Raw genomic sequence first — 17109 nt, 5'->3', positions numbered from 1 at the left:
GGTTGCACAAAATTAAGGCATATATATGTATTTATATGTTCTTCAGGCACATAAAACAGATTTTCTAGCTCAGATTAACTATAATTAGACCATTCTGTGTCAATAATTGTTGTTTTAGTAATGGTGGGTGATAAAAATGTGGATTGCAAATTTTTCCAAAAAAAACTATTCAGGCTTGCCCCCACTTTTTGTTGCTTGATGGTCTGTGTGGCCACTATTCCATTACTGTGTAATGATTCCTTGTAGTTTTCTAGGTGGAAACACAGATACATTATTATTTTTTGTGTTAGTATATACATATTTTTTTTTTATAGAGAAGCTGTCAGTAGGATTTTGCAAAGTAAACCACAGGCATTTTCAGAATTTTCCTGTTATACTGATTAAAATGATACCTGGGGTGAAGAAATCCATCTTGTTGTTCTTGTGTAATCAGTGTTAGAAGTTTTCAGTTAAGGGCCTGTCACACTAAGTGATATCAGCTGAAAAAAACCTGAGGCCAAATAAGATTTTAAATATACAAATATCGAGTGTGCAAATTTCTTTTATTCGTCAGTCACACAGACATCCCAACGTTTCGGGAAAACATGCCTTTATCAAGGGTATTTATCTAAACAAAATACAATCGTAATACAAAGTTAGACATCTCACCGAGTCATAAACATAAGACAAAGTTGGTACAGTATCACTGACATATATGATAACATCGAAGAATAACAAAAGGGAAAATAAGACATTTCATGTATCCCAAAGTGAATAAACTGATATGCAAATAAATACAAGGGAATAATCCCTCCCATCGGAGTGATGACTCAATCATCAGAATAAATCCTCATAATACATCAAAAAGATTCACTCTGTGGGTGAGGAAAAGGTAAAGAGGACAAATAAGAAGAGACATCAAATAACATCCATCCTAATGCGGTTAAAGTTACCATGAAAATAGTGCAATACAAAAAGGTATGAAAACCTGTGTGATGATATATTGTGGTATCAGAAGCTACAAGAAAAGAAAATGAAAAAGTTGAAAAGAGTACAAGGCAGTATACCCAGGAAAGACAAGTAAAGATAATAGCATTATATCAATAAATTAGACCAACCTTAATGGAGAAGAGCGGTAATGTGGATCTGCGCCGCTGTATAGGGAGAATGCATGTGTATCTGGGCTCAAAAAGTGCCTTTTTATACCTTCCTAATATCATAATGGATTACAGCTGAAGCGGTTCGCTGTGCCATATCGCGCAAGCGCAGGCCGTCCAACAGGACGGAAGTGGGGCATGTACTGTGCAAAACACCGGAAATGTTAAACTATGGTGTAACATTACATCGCGCAGGCGCAAACCCTCAAACAGAACAGAAGTGAGGCATAAGTTATGCGAACCAAAGGAAGTAACTCACTAGAACATAGTAAAACATAGCACATGCGCAGACTGTAAAAAATAACGGAAGTGGGGCATAAAATGATCCAAAAAGGAAACGTATTATCTCTATTTTCCTGGGGTTTTGGTTGTCTTTCCCCATATTTTCTATATACTAAGTGATATCGCTAGCAATATCGCTATAATGTCACAGGTTTTTGTGACATTATAGCGATATTGCTAGCGATATCGCTATGTGTGATACTTGCCTCCGACCGCTCCCCCGCTGGTTATCGCTGATCACGCGAGAACGTCCTGGACCGCTTCTCGTCATCAGCTTCCTGCTGCGGTTCCTGTTGTGACGACGAGCGACTCGTGGACCCAGGCGGGAGGACGTCAGGATCGCCTCGTCTGACAGGTAAGTTGCAACCCCCGACCCCTGCGATGTCGCTGGTGAGATCTGCCTGTGTGGCAGCTCACTAGCGACCACTTAGCGATGTACCAGCGATCCTGACCACGTCATATCGCTGGTCGGGATCGCTGGTACATCGCTAAGTGTGTCAGTACCTTAAATGAGATGCCCGTGTTCTGGGGCAGGACTGTAGGCAGAGTCTTATCTTTTTGTTCTAAGCCAAGGAAACCAGGAAAATAATCTGACCACAGGTCACACTGAAGTACAAACATGTTCCTCTCATACAGACACACAGAGAGAGAGAGAGACTGTGCTTTGGGGCGGCCTGTGGGCAGGTCTTTCCATAGTTTATCTGGCCTAGGGCACCAACATAAGACTCTGCCTACAGTACCGCCCCGTAGTACGGGCATGTCATTAACTGAAAACTTCCGACACTGAATACACAAGAACCACAAGGTGGATTTCTTCACCCCAGGTATCATTTTAATAAGTGTAACAGCGGCAACCTGAGAATGTCTGTAGTTTTCTGAGCAAAATCCTGCTGACATGTTCCCTTTAAAAGTTTTACAGAATAATCATAGAAGGAAGACAAGAACATCTTTTAGGAAAATAATAGGAAGACTCCTAAAGCCCCGAAGCAATGTGTCCTTTATGAGCGATGACTTACAAAGCTGTAGAGTTTTTAATTTGCATAAATTGCATCATGCTTCATTTTAATTTTAGATTAAGAACAGATAACCATCTGGTTTAATATCCTTGTTTTTTGTCCTTCATTTACCCCAAAGGTAATGGAACAAAGAAACGTGTCATTGAATTTGTCACTATTAAATCTACAAACATGATTTCTGTTCCCAACATACTCCCAGTAATAGTAGTGTAGTGCCGTAGCTGGTAACAAAGTGGCTTATTATTCTGCCTTTTGTGTGGCTTTTTAAATGATAAAAAATGTTTGCTACGTAATGTGTATTTAGAATATGCAATAAAAGCAATTACTTTGTATTTTAGGCAAAATATATATACCGTTTATATATTTTCATCTTCTACATTTTCAAAATCACAAAAAGGAAAATTGGCCACTGCAAAAGTTGGAAATTTATGTGCTCAGATAACTTTGACCAAGGTTTCAGACCATAATTAGCCTGTTAGGGTTATGGCTTGTTCACTATCATCATTAGGAAAGGCCAGGTGATGAAAATTTCCCAGCTTTATAACAACCCAGTATCCTGGGTTGCCCTTTCCTCAGTTTGAAATGTATTTAAGAAATGGCAGTTAATAGGAACATAAGTACCCTATGTGATTTACGTGTACTATTACTTTTTACTTTATTTACTGTGGGGCATTTGTTCATTTTGTTTTTATATATTATGTGACGAAATATATTTTGATACTATGATATGGACAGTCACTCTGCTAGTTGAGGCACCCCGCCATTGCGGGGCCTTCTCTTTTTCTTTATGGACAAATATATTTAAACCCCCTTATATCTATTTGTATAACTCCCCTGATGAATCCTCGTTATTGGGGAGGAAACACGTAGGGAGCAAATACCCCTTCTGACGACTGTCACTATAGGGTCCATTTGGGGCCTGTCCTTGTAAGGGCAGGAGTAATACCTGGGCACGACAGGAAGGATAGGGAAAACTGCACACCTGTAACCTCCTTTTTCATATGCTGTCTTGTGCTGCTATATGGACCCGAAAACCCGGCAGAGGACCTCTGAAAAATACGCCGGGGCGTCTATGTCCATGAGAGACCGAACTATATTTTAAATGATACGCACGAGGACTATTATGTCTGTTTATGTGTTGTCTTATGTTTTAATGAATTATTAAAGGTTATATTTTATTTTGAATGGGAATCCTCAAAGCTACTGACATTTAACCCCTGAGGGTTGTACATGTGGTATTAAGCATTCTTTGCCACAGGTGATCTTGTCACCTATTGGAAGTAGCAATGCTATTGGTCAGTGTCAACTGAGCCTTGACTCAATATGTCTTTGGAATGTGGGAGGAAACCGGAGTACCCAGAGGAAACCCACCCAAACACGGGGAGAAAATGCAGATGTTGTCCTTGGTGGGATTTGAACCCAGGACTCCAGCGCTGCAAGGCTGCAATGATATCCACTGAGCCACCATGCTGCCCAAATAATTTGATGAATTACAGTTTTCTGCATTAGGACATGTTCGAAAACAGAAGAAATAAAATTACACAGAAAACCAAACAAATAAATTATAAAATATAAGGATGGAAAAAAACCTGAAACATTTAGGGCTATTTCTGTTTTCTTGAGGTTAAGATAAATTGGAAACTCACCCACATCTATCTCCTAACATACAAATCAAAATTTGACCAATTATATCTCTATAGTCTCAGTTTTTGGCTCGGACAAAAGTGGTGTTTCTGAATGGACAGGGAAAAGGACCTACAAATGAAATAGTTAATTATTTTTTTAATTCACCTAGCAAACACGTCCATCAGTGAACTGTAACAAACCTGTCCTTTCTGCTATATGAATCCAATGCTGCCTATTCCTAGTGACATTTATGATGGCAGTGATGGTGGATTATTCCTTGGATTACCTGACATTTCACTCTGCCCTGAAGCAATTCTACTGGGGGGAGGGCAAGAGAGGGAGGTTACCCCTTGCCCCTCACTCAGAGTTTCCCATCCGGGCCTACACTACCCTTAACTGATAAGCATGAGCAGGATGCCGAAGCAGCTAAGCCCTGCAGTAGAGCAGGAGGGAGACATGATCTCCCTGCTCTACAGCTCTCCTCTCTGTAGACCTCAGGTCGCTTTAAGGCTGTGGTCTACAGAACGGCCGAGGCACCAACACACGCACAGGATGTCAGAGTCTTGGTCCAGTGACATCACAGCACCCCGTTCTGAGCATGATAGAGCGTTGCTTTGCTGCTGTATTCATCAGGATCCTGGGTTTGGTGAGTACATGATTTTGTTTAGCTGAAACTGTTGGTGTGATGTGGGGGCATCATAGGCAATGGGGGAACCCTTATACATAGTGTAGGGGATCCTGACCATTTTGGGTACCATCATTAATTTTAGGGACTAATCATATCACAGCCTGAGAACATTTGGCCTCAGGTCTAAGAAGAAACATATGCTTACGAATCAATACAATTATAACTTTTATTTGAACAATGTTTTAAAAAATATATAATAAAAAGGCAGGGAATGCCTGGACTATCACACAATTGTAAGATACCACCTATATATAGTCATGCAAGTGGATAGATTTCATAAAGTATTACTCATCTATATCAAAGGAAAGTTTACAGTAGTTAAAGAATAGAAGATGTCTAAATGGAATAAAGTACAAACCAGGGATTGGAGAAGCAGGAAGCTCATCTGCATATTTCCAGTGAATTCTGGGAAGAGTAGAAGAGTCGCCTTAAGCTGATCGATCACTGGGACTTGCCGGGTCTCGCTGTTTGAGGACATCGCAAAACCAGGGATTGGAGAAGCAGGAAGCTCATCTGCATATTTCCGATGCATTCTGGGAAGAGAAGAGTCGCCTTAAGCTGATCTATCACTGGGACTTGCCCGGTCTCGCTGTTTGAGGACATCGCAAAACCTTTCCACCCATCATAGACTGCATCAGCAATAGCAATATGGAAGAGAAGAAAATCCACATGGTCACCTGCAACGCATGCTACATGTTTACGGATCTTCCAGCCCAAAAACTCAACTTTACCTGTCAGAAGTGCAAACTTGTTGCCCTCTTAGAGGAAAAGGTGCAGGGACTGGAAGAAAGAATAGCAACATTGAAGGTAATTAAAGAACATGAGGACTTCTTGGATGAAGCAGAAGCAACCATTCAGGATATGCATAGTGAGAAAAGCTTCAGAGCACATACAGAGGCTGAAAAGTGGAGCCATGTGACGAAAAGAAGCAAACGGAACAAAGTGGTCATCACCACCCACACAGCTTAGTAACCAATATGAAGGCCTCATGCTGGAGAACGAAAATGGCACAGCTCAGGATGATATCGTATCTACAAGAGAAGACACACTATCAACAAAAGAAGTTACTGTGTCAACAAAGGCGGAAACAAATGACATTCAAAAACACTCACGAGCAACAAGCAGTGCGTCCGGAAAGAAAAGAGGAGTGGTAGTTATGGGCGACTCACTACTAAGAGGGCCGGAGGCAACTATCTCCAGGCCGGACATAACCGCACGAGAAGTATGCTGCCTCCCAGGAGCAAAAATCAAGGATGTGGCCAACAGGATACCAACTATCCTCAAATCCAAGGACAACTACCCTTTCCTACTGCTACATGTAGGCACAAATGACACGGCAAGAAATGACCTACCAACTATCTGCGAAGACATTGAAATTCTGGGGAAGAAAATAAAGGAACGGAACATACAGGTTGTTTTCTCATCAATCCTCCCAGTCGATGGTCATGGCATCAGAAGATGGAATAGGATACTAGAGGTGAACAACTGGCTATGACGGTGGTGCAGGCAGCAAGGATTTGGATTCTTGGACCATGGCATGAAATACCTCTACGATGGACTTCTCGCAAGAGATGGGATACTGTACACCTCACAAAACCTGGGAAACACACATTCGCCAGAAGACTTGCCACACTCATCAGGAGGGCTTTAAACTAGAAGAAGAGGGGATGGGAGGAAAAACAGCAGACAAGAACATGCAGCAGAAGGACAAACTAATCAAGGATACTAGATGTGGTACAGAGGACCCAAGACAGGGTACTCAGAAGGAAGTTAAGAAAAAGGAAGCAAAACTTCTTTCCTGCATGCTGACCAACGCAAGTAGCCTGACCAATAAGATTGAAGATCTGGAGTTGGTAATGTATGAGGAAAAATACGACATAGTAGGAATAACTGAGACATGGTTAGATGACAGTTATGACTGGGCGGCTAACTTGCAAGGATATGATTTGTTTAGGAGGGATCGTAAAAAAAGGAAAGGGAGTGGAGTCTGTCTATATATAAAGTCCACTTTAAAGCCCACACTAAGAGAAGATATACAAGAGGGAAATGAAGAGGTGGAGTCTCTATGGGAGGAGATACAAGGACAGAAAAGTAATAAAATCCTCATAGGGGTTTGTTATAAGCCACCAAATATAACAAAAACCACTGAAAATGTATTATTGAAACAAATAGACAAAGCAGCAAATCACAATGAGGTGATTATTATGGGGGACTTCAACTACCCTGACATAGACTGGGAAACTGAAACCTGCGTATCTCAGAAAGGAAACCAATTTCTGTCAGTGACCAAGGATAATTATCTGTCACAACTTGTGCAGGGCCCAACTAGAGGGACAGCCCTTCTGGACTTAATTTTAAGCAACAGGCCAGATAGAATAACAGAAGTACGAGTCGATGGGCACCTAGGGAACAGTGACCACAATATAATACAATTCCACTTGTCCTTCAGTAAGGTGCCCTGGAAGGGGGTTACGAAAACGCTGAATTTCAGGAAAGCAAAGTTTGATCAGCTTAGAGAGGACCTTCGCCGAATTGATTGGGACAATGTCCTCAAAAATAGAAAATAAACAAGAACAAGGCATTTAAGAAGCTAAAACAAGAAGGCAATGAAGAAGCATTAAAAAGTTATAGAGAAAAAAATAAAATGTGTAAAAAACAAATACAATTAGCAAAAGTGGAAACTGAGAGACTCATTGCTAAGGAAAGTAAAACAAACCCCAAACTATTCTTTAATTATATAAACAGTAAAATGATTAAAATTGATGGTGTCGGCCCTTTAAAGAACAATGAGGGTGAAATCATATAGAGCGATGTGGGAAAAGCAAATGTTTTAAATACTTTTTTCTCAACAGTGTTCACACAGGAAAAGTATTTGCCAGGGGAAATGCAGAGTAATGTAAACTCCCCATTAAGTATTACCTGCCTAACCCAGGAAGAAGTGCAGAACCGCCTTAGTAAGATTAAAATTGACAAATCACCAGGCCCTGATGGCATTCACCCTCGGGTATTAAGGGAGTTAAGTAATGTGATAGACAGGCCTCTATTCCTTATATTTAAAGACTCTATAGAAACAGGGTCTGTTCCTTTTGATTGGCGGCAAGCAAATGTGGTACCAATATTCAATAAGGGGTGTAAAAGGGAACCTGGAAACTATAGGCCAGTAAGCTTAACATCTGTTGTGGGTAAAATTTTTGAAGGGTTTCTAAGGGATACCATTATGGATTATCTCAATGTTAATAAATGTTTAACTCCATATCAACATGGATTTATGAAGGATCGCTCCTGTCAAACTAGCCTGATCAGCTTCTATGAGGATGTAAGCTCTCAAATGGACCAAGGAGAACCATTGGATGTCATTTATCTCGACTTCTCTAAAGCATTTAACACTGTCCCACATAAAAGATTGGTAAGTAAGATGAGACAGCTTGGGCTAGGGGAAAATGTGTGTAGATGGGTAGGTAGCTGGCTTAGTGATAGAAAACAAAGAGTGGTTATTGATGGTGCATACTCAGATTGGGCCAGGGTTACTAGTGGGGTACCACAGGGCTCTGTATTGGGCCCCCTACTATTTAATATATTTATTAATGATCTAGTGGATGGCTTACACTGTAAAATATCAGTATTTGCAGATGATACAAAACTATGTAAGATAGTTAACACAAAGGAGGACAGTTTGGAACTACAGACAGATTTGAGTAAATTGGAGAATTGGGCTGAAAAATGGCAAATGAGGTTATGTAAGGTTATGCACATGGGAAGGAGAAACAGATGCTACAATTACTTACTAAATGGTAAACTGCTGGGGAAATCAGACATGGAAAAAGACTTAGGCATCTTAGTCAATAAGGAGCTAAATTGGAGTGCCCAGTGTCAGGCAGCTGCCACCAAAGTGAATAGGGTGATGGGATGCATTAGAAGAGGTCTGGGGACACGACATGAAAGCATAATTCTCCCTCTGTACAAATCACTCGTCAGACCACACTTGGAGTATTGTGTGCAATTTTGGACACCGGTGCTCAAGAAAGACATTACTGAACTTGAAAGGGTTCAAAGGCGGGCTACTAAAATGATAAATGGAGTTGGTTCACTACAATACCAAGAAAGGTTATCAAAATTAGGTCTATTTACTCTAAAAAAGAGAAGACTTAGGGGAGACCTAATATATATGTACAAGTATATCAGAGGGCAATACAGAGATCTCTCCAATTAACTGTTTGTTCCAAGGACTGTGACAAGAACAAGGGGGCATTCTCTTCGTTTGGAGGAAAGACAATTTCTGCACCAGCATAGAAGAGGGTTCTTCATGGTAAGAGCAGTGAGGCTCTGGAATTCTCTTCCTGAGGAAGTGGTGATGGCCAACTCACTGAATGAATTTAAGAAAGCAATGGATGCTTTTCTTATGAGTAACAGTATAGAAGGTTACGAATAACATAATATTATAGGTAGATGGTTGACCAAGCTTAGGGGAAGGAATTTTTTTCCCTATGGAGAAAATTGGCTTCTACTCTGTGGGTTTTTTGCCTTCCCCACGATCAACAATGCAGAACAGCTGCACTAAAAATAGGCTGAACTAGATGGACATAAGGTCTTCCTTCAGCCTTCAAAACTATGTCACTATGTTACAATCAAGAGAGATGAAAAATATTCTATGCAATAATATTACATCTCTATTAGCTAAACACCTAATATTGCAAATAGATCGAAACATAGATAAAGAGCAGTGGAAACCAACAAGGTGCCTAGTGCAATCTTAGGAATGTTCCTATGGTATATACAAAATCATGTAAATTTACATTTTTACTCAATGTCCTTAGTGTCCACAGTTAGTGTGAAGTAACACCGAAGATGCCATTTTGCCATTGTTTTTTCAAGAGGGCCCCTTGTAAAATGCAATGATGAAACGGCGTCATTGAGGTTTCTACATACTAATTGTGAATGCCAACCCTCTTGCTCCCATGCTCCTATTCTCCCGTGGAAGATGCAACAATAAAGCGGTAAAATAATACCCGGTGAGTGTCATTCATGTTCTTTGATTTCATCACTAATTGTGAATGCTCCTTGGAAAAACCAATGGCAAAACGCCACCGCCGTAGTTACTACACCCTAATTGTGAACACCCCTTGCAAAATGCAGTGGCAAAAAAGAATCATCGGGGTTGCTACACACTAATTGTGAATGCCCCTTGGAAAAAGCAGTGGCGAAACAGCGTTGTCGGAGTTACTATACACTAATTGTGAACGGAACCAATGCAGAAGCCTGTATACAGTTGGTGGACTAATGCAAGTGCCAGTATATAGGTTTTGGACTTATGCAGGTGCCATTGTACAGTTTGTGGACTAATGCAGGGACCATTAAACAGCTTAGGGACTAATATAATGAGCCATTATATAGCTTGGTGACAAATGTATGGGTCATTATACAGCTTGGGGATGAATGCAGGGGCCATTATACAGCGTGAGAGCTAATGTTTGTGCATTATACAGCTTAGGAACTAATGCAAGGGCCATTATGCAGTGTGGGAGCTAGTGTGGGGGCCATTATACAATTTGGGAGCTAATCTGGGGGCCATTATACAGTTTGAGAGCTAATGTAGGGGACATTGTACAGTGTGGGGACCATTATACAGTTTGAGGGCTACTGTGGGGGTCATTAAACTGTGTTTTTGGAGAGCAGTGGGGACATCACACTATGCTATGGAAGCTAGGGGCTTGTGGGCTGACCATACTATGTATAGAGGAGCTGTGGGCCCATCATACTGTGCATAGGGACTTGTGGGCCCATTATACTGTGTAGAATGCAGCTGTGGGCTCATCATGATGTGTATAGAGGAAATGTACATTGGGGAATTCAGGGGACTTTATCAGATGTTAAGTGGGCACTTAAGAAGCATTAAAGGGAACCTGTCACCCTGCATGATGGACGGCTATGGGAGGCAGGGCCCAGACGGCAGCACAGGGGCATGATGGATGGCTATGGGAGGCAGGGCCCAGACGCTGCAGAGACATGATTGACGGCGGGGAGACGGCTGCTTCAGGGGGAGGCTCCATACATATGGGACGCATAACAGGTATGAGGTCCTATTTATAAAAGTTAATATTTCGGCATTACTGGGGGTCAGAAACAGAAGAGCCACCTTCACAGAGTGCAGCCTTAGTGCTGCTGAAGGTGGCTCTTTAACTTAAAAATGCCCAGGGGGGTGACAGGTTCCCTTTAATTATTATAGGGGCACTCAGAGTACTATGAACGTCAAATGTGCACAGGGGGCATTATTGCTTTCTAAGGGCAAAATGTGTTTTCTAGAGCACTTGCACAAGGTATTAATATTTTCTAGGGGTCTATTTTACCATCTAGAGGGGACAAAGGAGGCATTATTACTATGTAAGGGGGACAGTGGTGGGCATTATTATGTGGCAGCAGTACCACAGAATAGGTGCAGTAATAGGGACATATACTGCAGCAGCGGCTCAGTATTGGGGTATCAGCAGAATGAGGAGGTTGTGCAGATTGGGAATAGATGGGGATGGTGCTGAAAATGTGAGCAATCAAATGTATCTTGTTACTTCTGCAGCCCAGTCATGGCTGGAGAAGTCGTCATGTCGGTCTGGGCCAGAAGGAAAAGACAAGAAAAGTGAACGACTCCATAAGAAATAACCTCAGTTGTAATTCACTATCTGTAACTGCACTGTAATCTCTTACACTTTCTGCTTGACTGATATCTACCACTATATGGCCCCCATATGGTGGTAATATGCATCTTTGTCTTTGTAGACATTTTTTCCAGTAACAACATGGTCATCTGCTGAGGTTCCCCTATACCCACTGTAGTTGTAGTCAGGTATAGCAGTTAGGGGTCCATTCAGGTGTTTCACCGCCCCCTGAGCTTAACCCTTAGCTACACCTCTGGCTCTGTCTTTTGTCATTGTCTGACCTACTGGAGTTTGTGTTAGTTTTTCAAAACAATAATTCTGGCTTGTGTTATTTGTCCTTATGTCCAACTGATTTTGATTCAATGCATTTATATATTTCTTCAACTCACTCCACCAACCACCTATTAGTTTTTGCAAGAAAGCCCTGTTCCACTACAGTGAAGGCTAAATCCAGGTACAGGGGTGAATGGTTGAAAACCGGGGTGCTCCTTCATTTGGCTAAGATTAGTGACTTGTGCAAAGTCTGTGTTGGATCAATCCAAAGATTCCTTACATCTATAATAAGTGATCAAAAACAGACGACAATCCGTTACTTTCTTAAGAAACTGTCCCATGAACTTTTGTTCCAAAACTATCTTGGTCAAAAATGCAATGAAAATATCTTGTCAGTTCAAAAGTTTAATTGACTTTACAAAATGACCCACGTGGAAACCAAAGTTCTACTGCAATTGTGCCAAAATTCTACTGCATATAACATAGACAAAGTAATTTTTGTGTAAATTTATTGCAGGGAGGCAATCAGATTTTATTTCTTACCTCTTATACCCATTGGTTACATCATGACAGCTATTGACTATAAATCTATCTCACACTGCAAGTTATTAAAAGTCATCAATATCTATTGGCGCCTTATATACTACAGTGCAGAAGAACCTTGTATAGAAAGAAGCAGCAAATTTACTTTGCGAAATATATTACGACCATATATTTTCCAAGAAATTTATAAGCCAACACTGCCTGTAAACAATATGTATTTTTCATGTGCTTGTCACAGTTTCAACCGGTTTAGCAACCGGGCACCAATTGTTAACAGAATATAAATATAATGACAGATAAATATACAGAGTAATAAAACATGTATTATACTCATACATTCCTGACAATTCAGGATTGCTGTAGTACTATAAAGCAGGTGTGCTCCTGGAAGATGATGTGTGTATTCTTTTGAAATGCTAAGCCCTAAGATGTTTACTTATGAGAGTACAAATCATTTTAATAGACTTTCCTAGAGAAAGCGGGAGCCATGATTCTAAGCTACCATCTGCGAGTTCATAATTAGTTAATTAAATAGCACGTTCTAAATGGCCATACATGTTTATGAGTTACACAGCCAGTAGCATTACGGCTCAATGAATGGTTGATTCGGTTTGTGTCTCCTGACGGTATAGCTGAGCTTTTTCTCTAATTCTCATTAACAGGCGCAACAGCTAACAGATTTGGAGCAGAAGTTAACAGTGGCGAAGAGAGAAATGGAAATAGCATCACTGGATAATGTAAGAGCTTGTTATCGTACAGTAGGCTAATGGATATTTACAGCATGCACTCATTAACCAATATTTCTTGCTATTTATTTAGGCTATGTGCACACGGTGTTGATCCTCACGCGGATTTTACGAAATCTGCAGGTCAAATGACCTGCATTTTTCCTGCGGATGTTTTCCCTTTTTTTTGCGCTTTTACTGCCGTTTTTGTGCGGTTTTCCACTGCGGTTTTCCACCTGCAGATTTGTAGAATGGAGCAGGTGGAAAACTGCAGCAAAACCGCACAAAAGAAGTCACATGCTGCTTTTTTTTTTCACGGAAAAATCTGCAGCATGTGCACAGCGTTTTTTTTTTTTTACATAGGCTATAATGGTACTGTACATCACCTGCAGTTCTGCTGCAGATCCGCAGCGGCAAATCCGCTGCGGATCCGCAGTAGAAATCGCACTGTGTGCACAGAGCCTTAGGGCGTTCATCTGTTGGCCACAGTCATAAATGAAAATAACAAGTCTCCAGTTTGGGAGAATCATCTGATACATCTATATATTATGATACTTCTATACATTAAAAGAACTGTTCATTGATTTTAGTGGGTGCAGCTTAGTACTTAATTCTGTCTGTGGTGGTGCTGAAGGGAAGTTAAACACTTGCCTGGTTCCTCCTGCCTGGAGGTCCCAATGTCATACTATGTGATGAGCTGATTTTCTGAGGACCATTTTACCAAAAATAAATGGTCTACAGGACAGCAGTTAACAAATACATTTGCCTGCATACTCAGTTTCTCAAATCTCACAAAATATAATTTGTCTAGTGTGACATTAATCACTACTCACGGACAAGCTGTGAGGCCGAGTAGCCAAATGTTCCAGGGTCAAATGTCAAGAGAGAACTTTGTAAACTAAAGGGGAAGGAAAATGGCAAAGTCAGGTCACAGTCCGAGGTCAGAATACCATAAAGATAGCTGATCAGAGCAAAGGGGCTAGGAAATGGATGGTCAGAATCAGGTCCAAGGTCAGGCAGCAGTGGATCAACAAACAGAGCACAGAAGTATGAGGCAAACCATCTCCTTTTTCTCTGTCTGTGTCAGCTGGACTGCTTTCAGATGACATCTGAGTGCAGTCCAGTGTTTTACATGCACCCATAGACATGAATGGATGAGTGTGATCCGATTAACAGATGCACTCACAGCATGCTGCATTTGTTTTCCCATGCTGAATCAATATGAGAAAAAAAATCACAGATCTGCACTGCCCCATAGTATAACATTGTGCCTAGTGCTATCCAATAAAACATCGGATAGCTCGCTGCCCTGTTATACACTAGTGTGAGTGAGCCCTAAAGATAAGTCTTTCAGAAAGCTGAAGAGGGAGCAATGGCAGCAAGACAGGCATGAGGAGGGTCCAGGATAGGTGAGTATTAGAGTTTGTTGGGTTTTCACCCCTCTCTGGTACTCCAGATCTAGCAAAGTGGTTGCTGGCTGGCCATTATTTGCTATGTTCGTGCCAATCCATTGCCCTGAAATTTTGATTAGTTTAGTCTGAATTTTTGGAAAAACTTGTATCAGATTTCCTTCATTTATAATCTATTTTCTCATCTCTTCAAACACATCACAAAATTTTCTTTCAGATGTGTTTATTAGGGTAGAATAATCAATATTGTTATATTCTCATGAATTTACTCTAATTTTATTTAAAAAAAAATATTTGCCGCTCAATGGCTGTAACACATTGACATCAATGGGCAGAATTTCAAATTGGTTGTATTTTTTATTCCTCCTACCATGTGATCCTGTAGATGCTTCCATAGTTTGTGACAGTAGATTTAAAGTAAGAATTTGGTGCAGATCATTTATTGCACTTAAACTAAAAAAAAGTATTCAGGAGTTGGTCTGCTAAAACATTAAAGGGTATCTGTCAGCAGGATTTAACCCCCCAAAACTAGTTTTATGACCATGCAACTCTAGTAAAACAAGTCCAACCATATATTTCTCTAGAGAGTCTGCCTGCCTGTTACCAATAAATCTGCTTTTGAGTTGATATGCAAGTGAGGAAAAGATGCTTTAGATGCCTGGAAGCTCTTTCTAAGCCTTTGTCACATCATATATATTCGCAGCAGCGCTGTTTTTTGCTTGAGACAGCCCCGGTGCTTGGAGTCACACAGAATAGAAGCTATTAGTAAAGCAGAAAAAGACAGAATAGGGTGGTGAATAGAGCCGGAGTGACGGAGGTTCGAGAAGTCTTTCCCCTCTCCCAAAATATTTCAGCCAGTTTGCATACAGTATCCACTCAAAAGATTTCTCTCTACTAGAGAAATGAGCTGTCTAGTTGTATCTGACTGTCGTACATACTGTCAGTGCTGCGCTCGGCTATGCTCCACTGGGAAACGCTGATCTCACATTACCCAGTGGTGTACCAGGTATGAAAAAATGATTTATAATCTGGGATGTGCGCATAATGGAGAAGCCCACTTGGCTGCGCAAACTGACATTAGTCCTCGAACTGATGGTTCACCGGAGCGGAAAATGTTGCCGGGCAATTTTTTTTTTGCACATTGCAAATTTCAAAGTGTTCAAAGTTAGGTAGAACAATAAATTTCAGGAAATTCAGCTTGAACTTGATCCTCAGTGGATAGATCGGCTAATCTCTATTAGATAACTTTTTGGGTTTTTTTCCTTCTTGAAGGTTATTTTTTTTTCATATTATTGCAATTCTGTGCAGGAATAATAGACCTTCTGAATAATTGATTGTGGATTCAAAATTTAAGAAATTTCACAGTGTTCACAAATAATATCCTCAGATATGAGTCTCAATATTTGAGGATTGGACATTCATACATAACAGCAACTGACCTAAAGATTTTGCTTCTCCAGGAATCTCAACTAAAAGCCTTGAAAGAAACAGTACAGCTCTGCCTGTCTTCAGTGTTACACAATCAACCACCCGCTGTGAGCATCGTCTCGTCAAAGCCAAGAGAGAGGCCATCTCCATCTGTTGAGACGGTTATCACAGAGGTACGCATGATACATTTCTAAGAGTCTTCAAAACATATAGGAGCTATTACCAAATAGTCTGAACATAGCACTTATCAGTTCTTACATTGAGTGGACCTCGTATTTCATGATTTGGAAGATAATAATATGAGCTCTGAATATTGTGGGTGCATGACCTAAAAAAAACCCAAAATGTCAATAAATAATGTAATGGTAATGTATGTAAAGCAGTGTGGAATATGATGGTGATGGTGCCACAAAAGTAAAATAAAAAATAAATAAAATAAATCATATAGACCAGGGGTCCCCAATCTGTGGCTCGGGATGTGTGGCTCACGGCTGTCAGCCAGGCTAGTGAATTAGCGCTTGGTCTAGTGAGTAGCCAGGCACAGAACTGGATTTGTATATACTTAGGGGGGGAATATAGAGGGAAATATAAGAGAAATAAATTCAGTAAGCTGGAGATAGGATAACACAGTTAAGGCCCTGTTACACATAACGATGTCCCAGCGATCCCACCAACGATCCGACATGGATGAAATTGCTGCAACATCGTTAGGCTGATTGCTGGTGAGCTGTCAAGGTAAACAGCGGGTATCCAAGAGACCAGTGATCAAAAAATGGCCCAGGACGATCGAGCACGATCAGCGATACCCGGCAGGGGGGCCGGTTGCTGATCCCTGTCACACACAGCGATCTCGCTGGCAAGATCGCTGTGGCGTCACAAAATCAGCGATCTCGCTAGCGAGATCGCTGTGTGATGGGGCCTTTAGAGGGGAGCTTGGCTTGAAGCTAGATGCCATAGTGTGGAGAATGTGCTTGATATGAGAATATTGAATAGTTAACCTTGGATGTATTTATCCTGCCAATATGGATTAGGGGCACAAGGTCTCAGTGTGGTTTCTATGGGGAAGCTTTTGCTGTCATTATACTGGTAATGGTGGGCTTTGAGTGTAACTACTGTAGTGGTTCAGTCCTGGAGGGGGCCCGTGACCATCTCTCAGAGTTTCAATGAATTATGCTGTAGGAAAGAGAGGAGCGCAAATAGGGTCTTATCCGATGATAAAATACATATAAATATACAGTATCCACTCACCCCTTGTAGGAAAGGTAAAGCATGTAAATGATCAGCTGCTGCACGTCCAAGGGCTAAGCCAGTGACCACCGATATATAAAACCATATG

At 41.0% G+C, this 17109-nt stretch overlaps 1 protein-coding gene across 4 annotated transcripts in view; it reads left to right on the top strand.

Moving 5' to 3' along the window:
• LUZP2 (leucine zipper protein 2) overlaps positions 1-17109 on the top strand; it is a 1424041-nt gene that overhangs the window by 1068594 nt on the left and 338338 nt on the right. For all 4 annotated transcript variants that reach the window (XM_073573883.1, XM_073573880.1, XM_073573881.1 and 1 more), the window contains 2 exons: positions 12874-12948; positions 15806-15946. In XM_073573883.1, coding sequence (XP_073429984.1) covers positions 12874-12948; positions 15806-15946 — 216 coding nt within the window. The remainder of the gene's footprint in view (positions 1-12873; positions 12949-15805; positions 15947-17109) is intronic.

This window comes from Dendrobates tinctorius, unplaced genomic scaffold, assembly GCF_039654945.1.
Source record: "Dendrobates tinctorius isolate UK_male_01 unplaced genomic scaffold, ASM3965494v1 ptg000037l, whole genome shotgun sequence".
Lineage (NCBI taxonomy): Eukaryota > Metazoa > Chordata > Amphibia > Anura > Dendrobatidae > Dendrobates > Dendrobates tinctorius.
The sequence above is the reverse complement of the archived record's forward strand: the minus strand, read 5'-3'. Positions and strand labels throughout refer to the sequence as shown.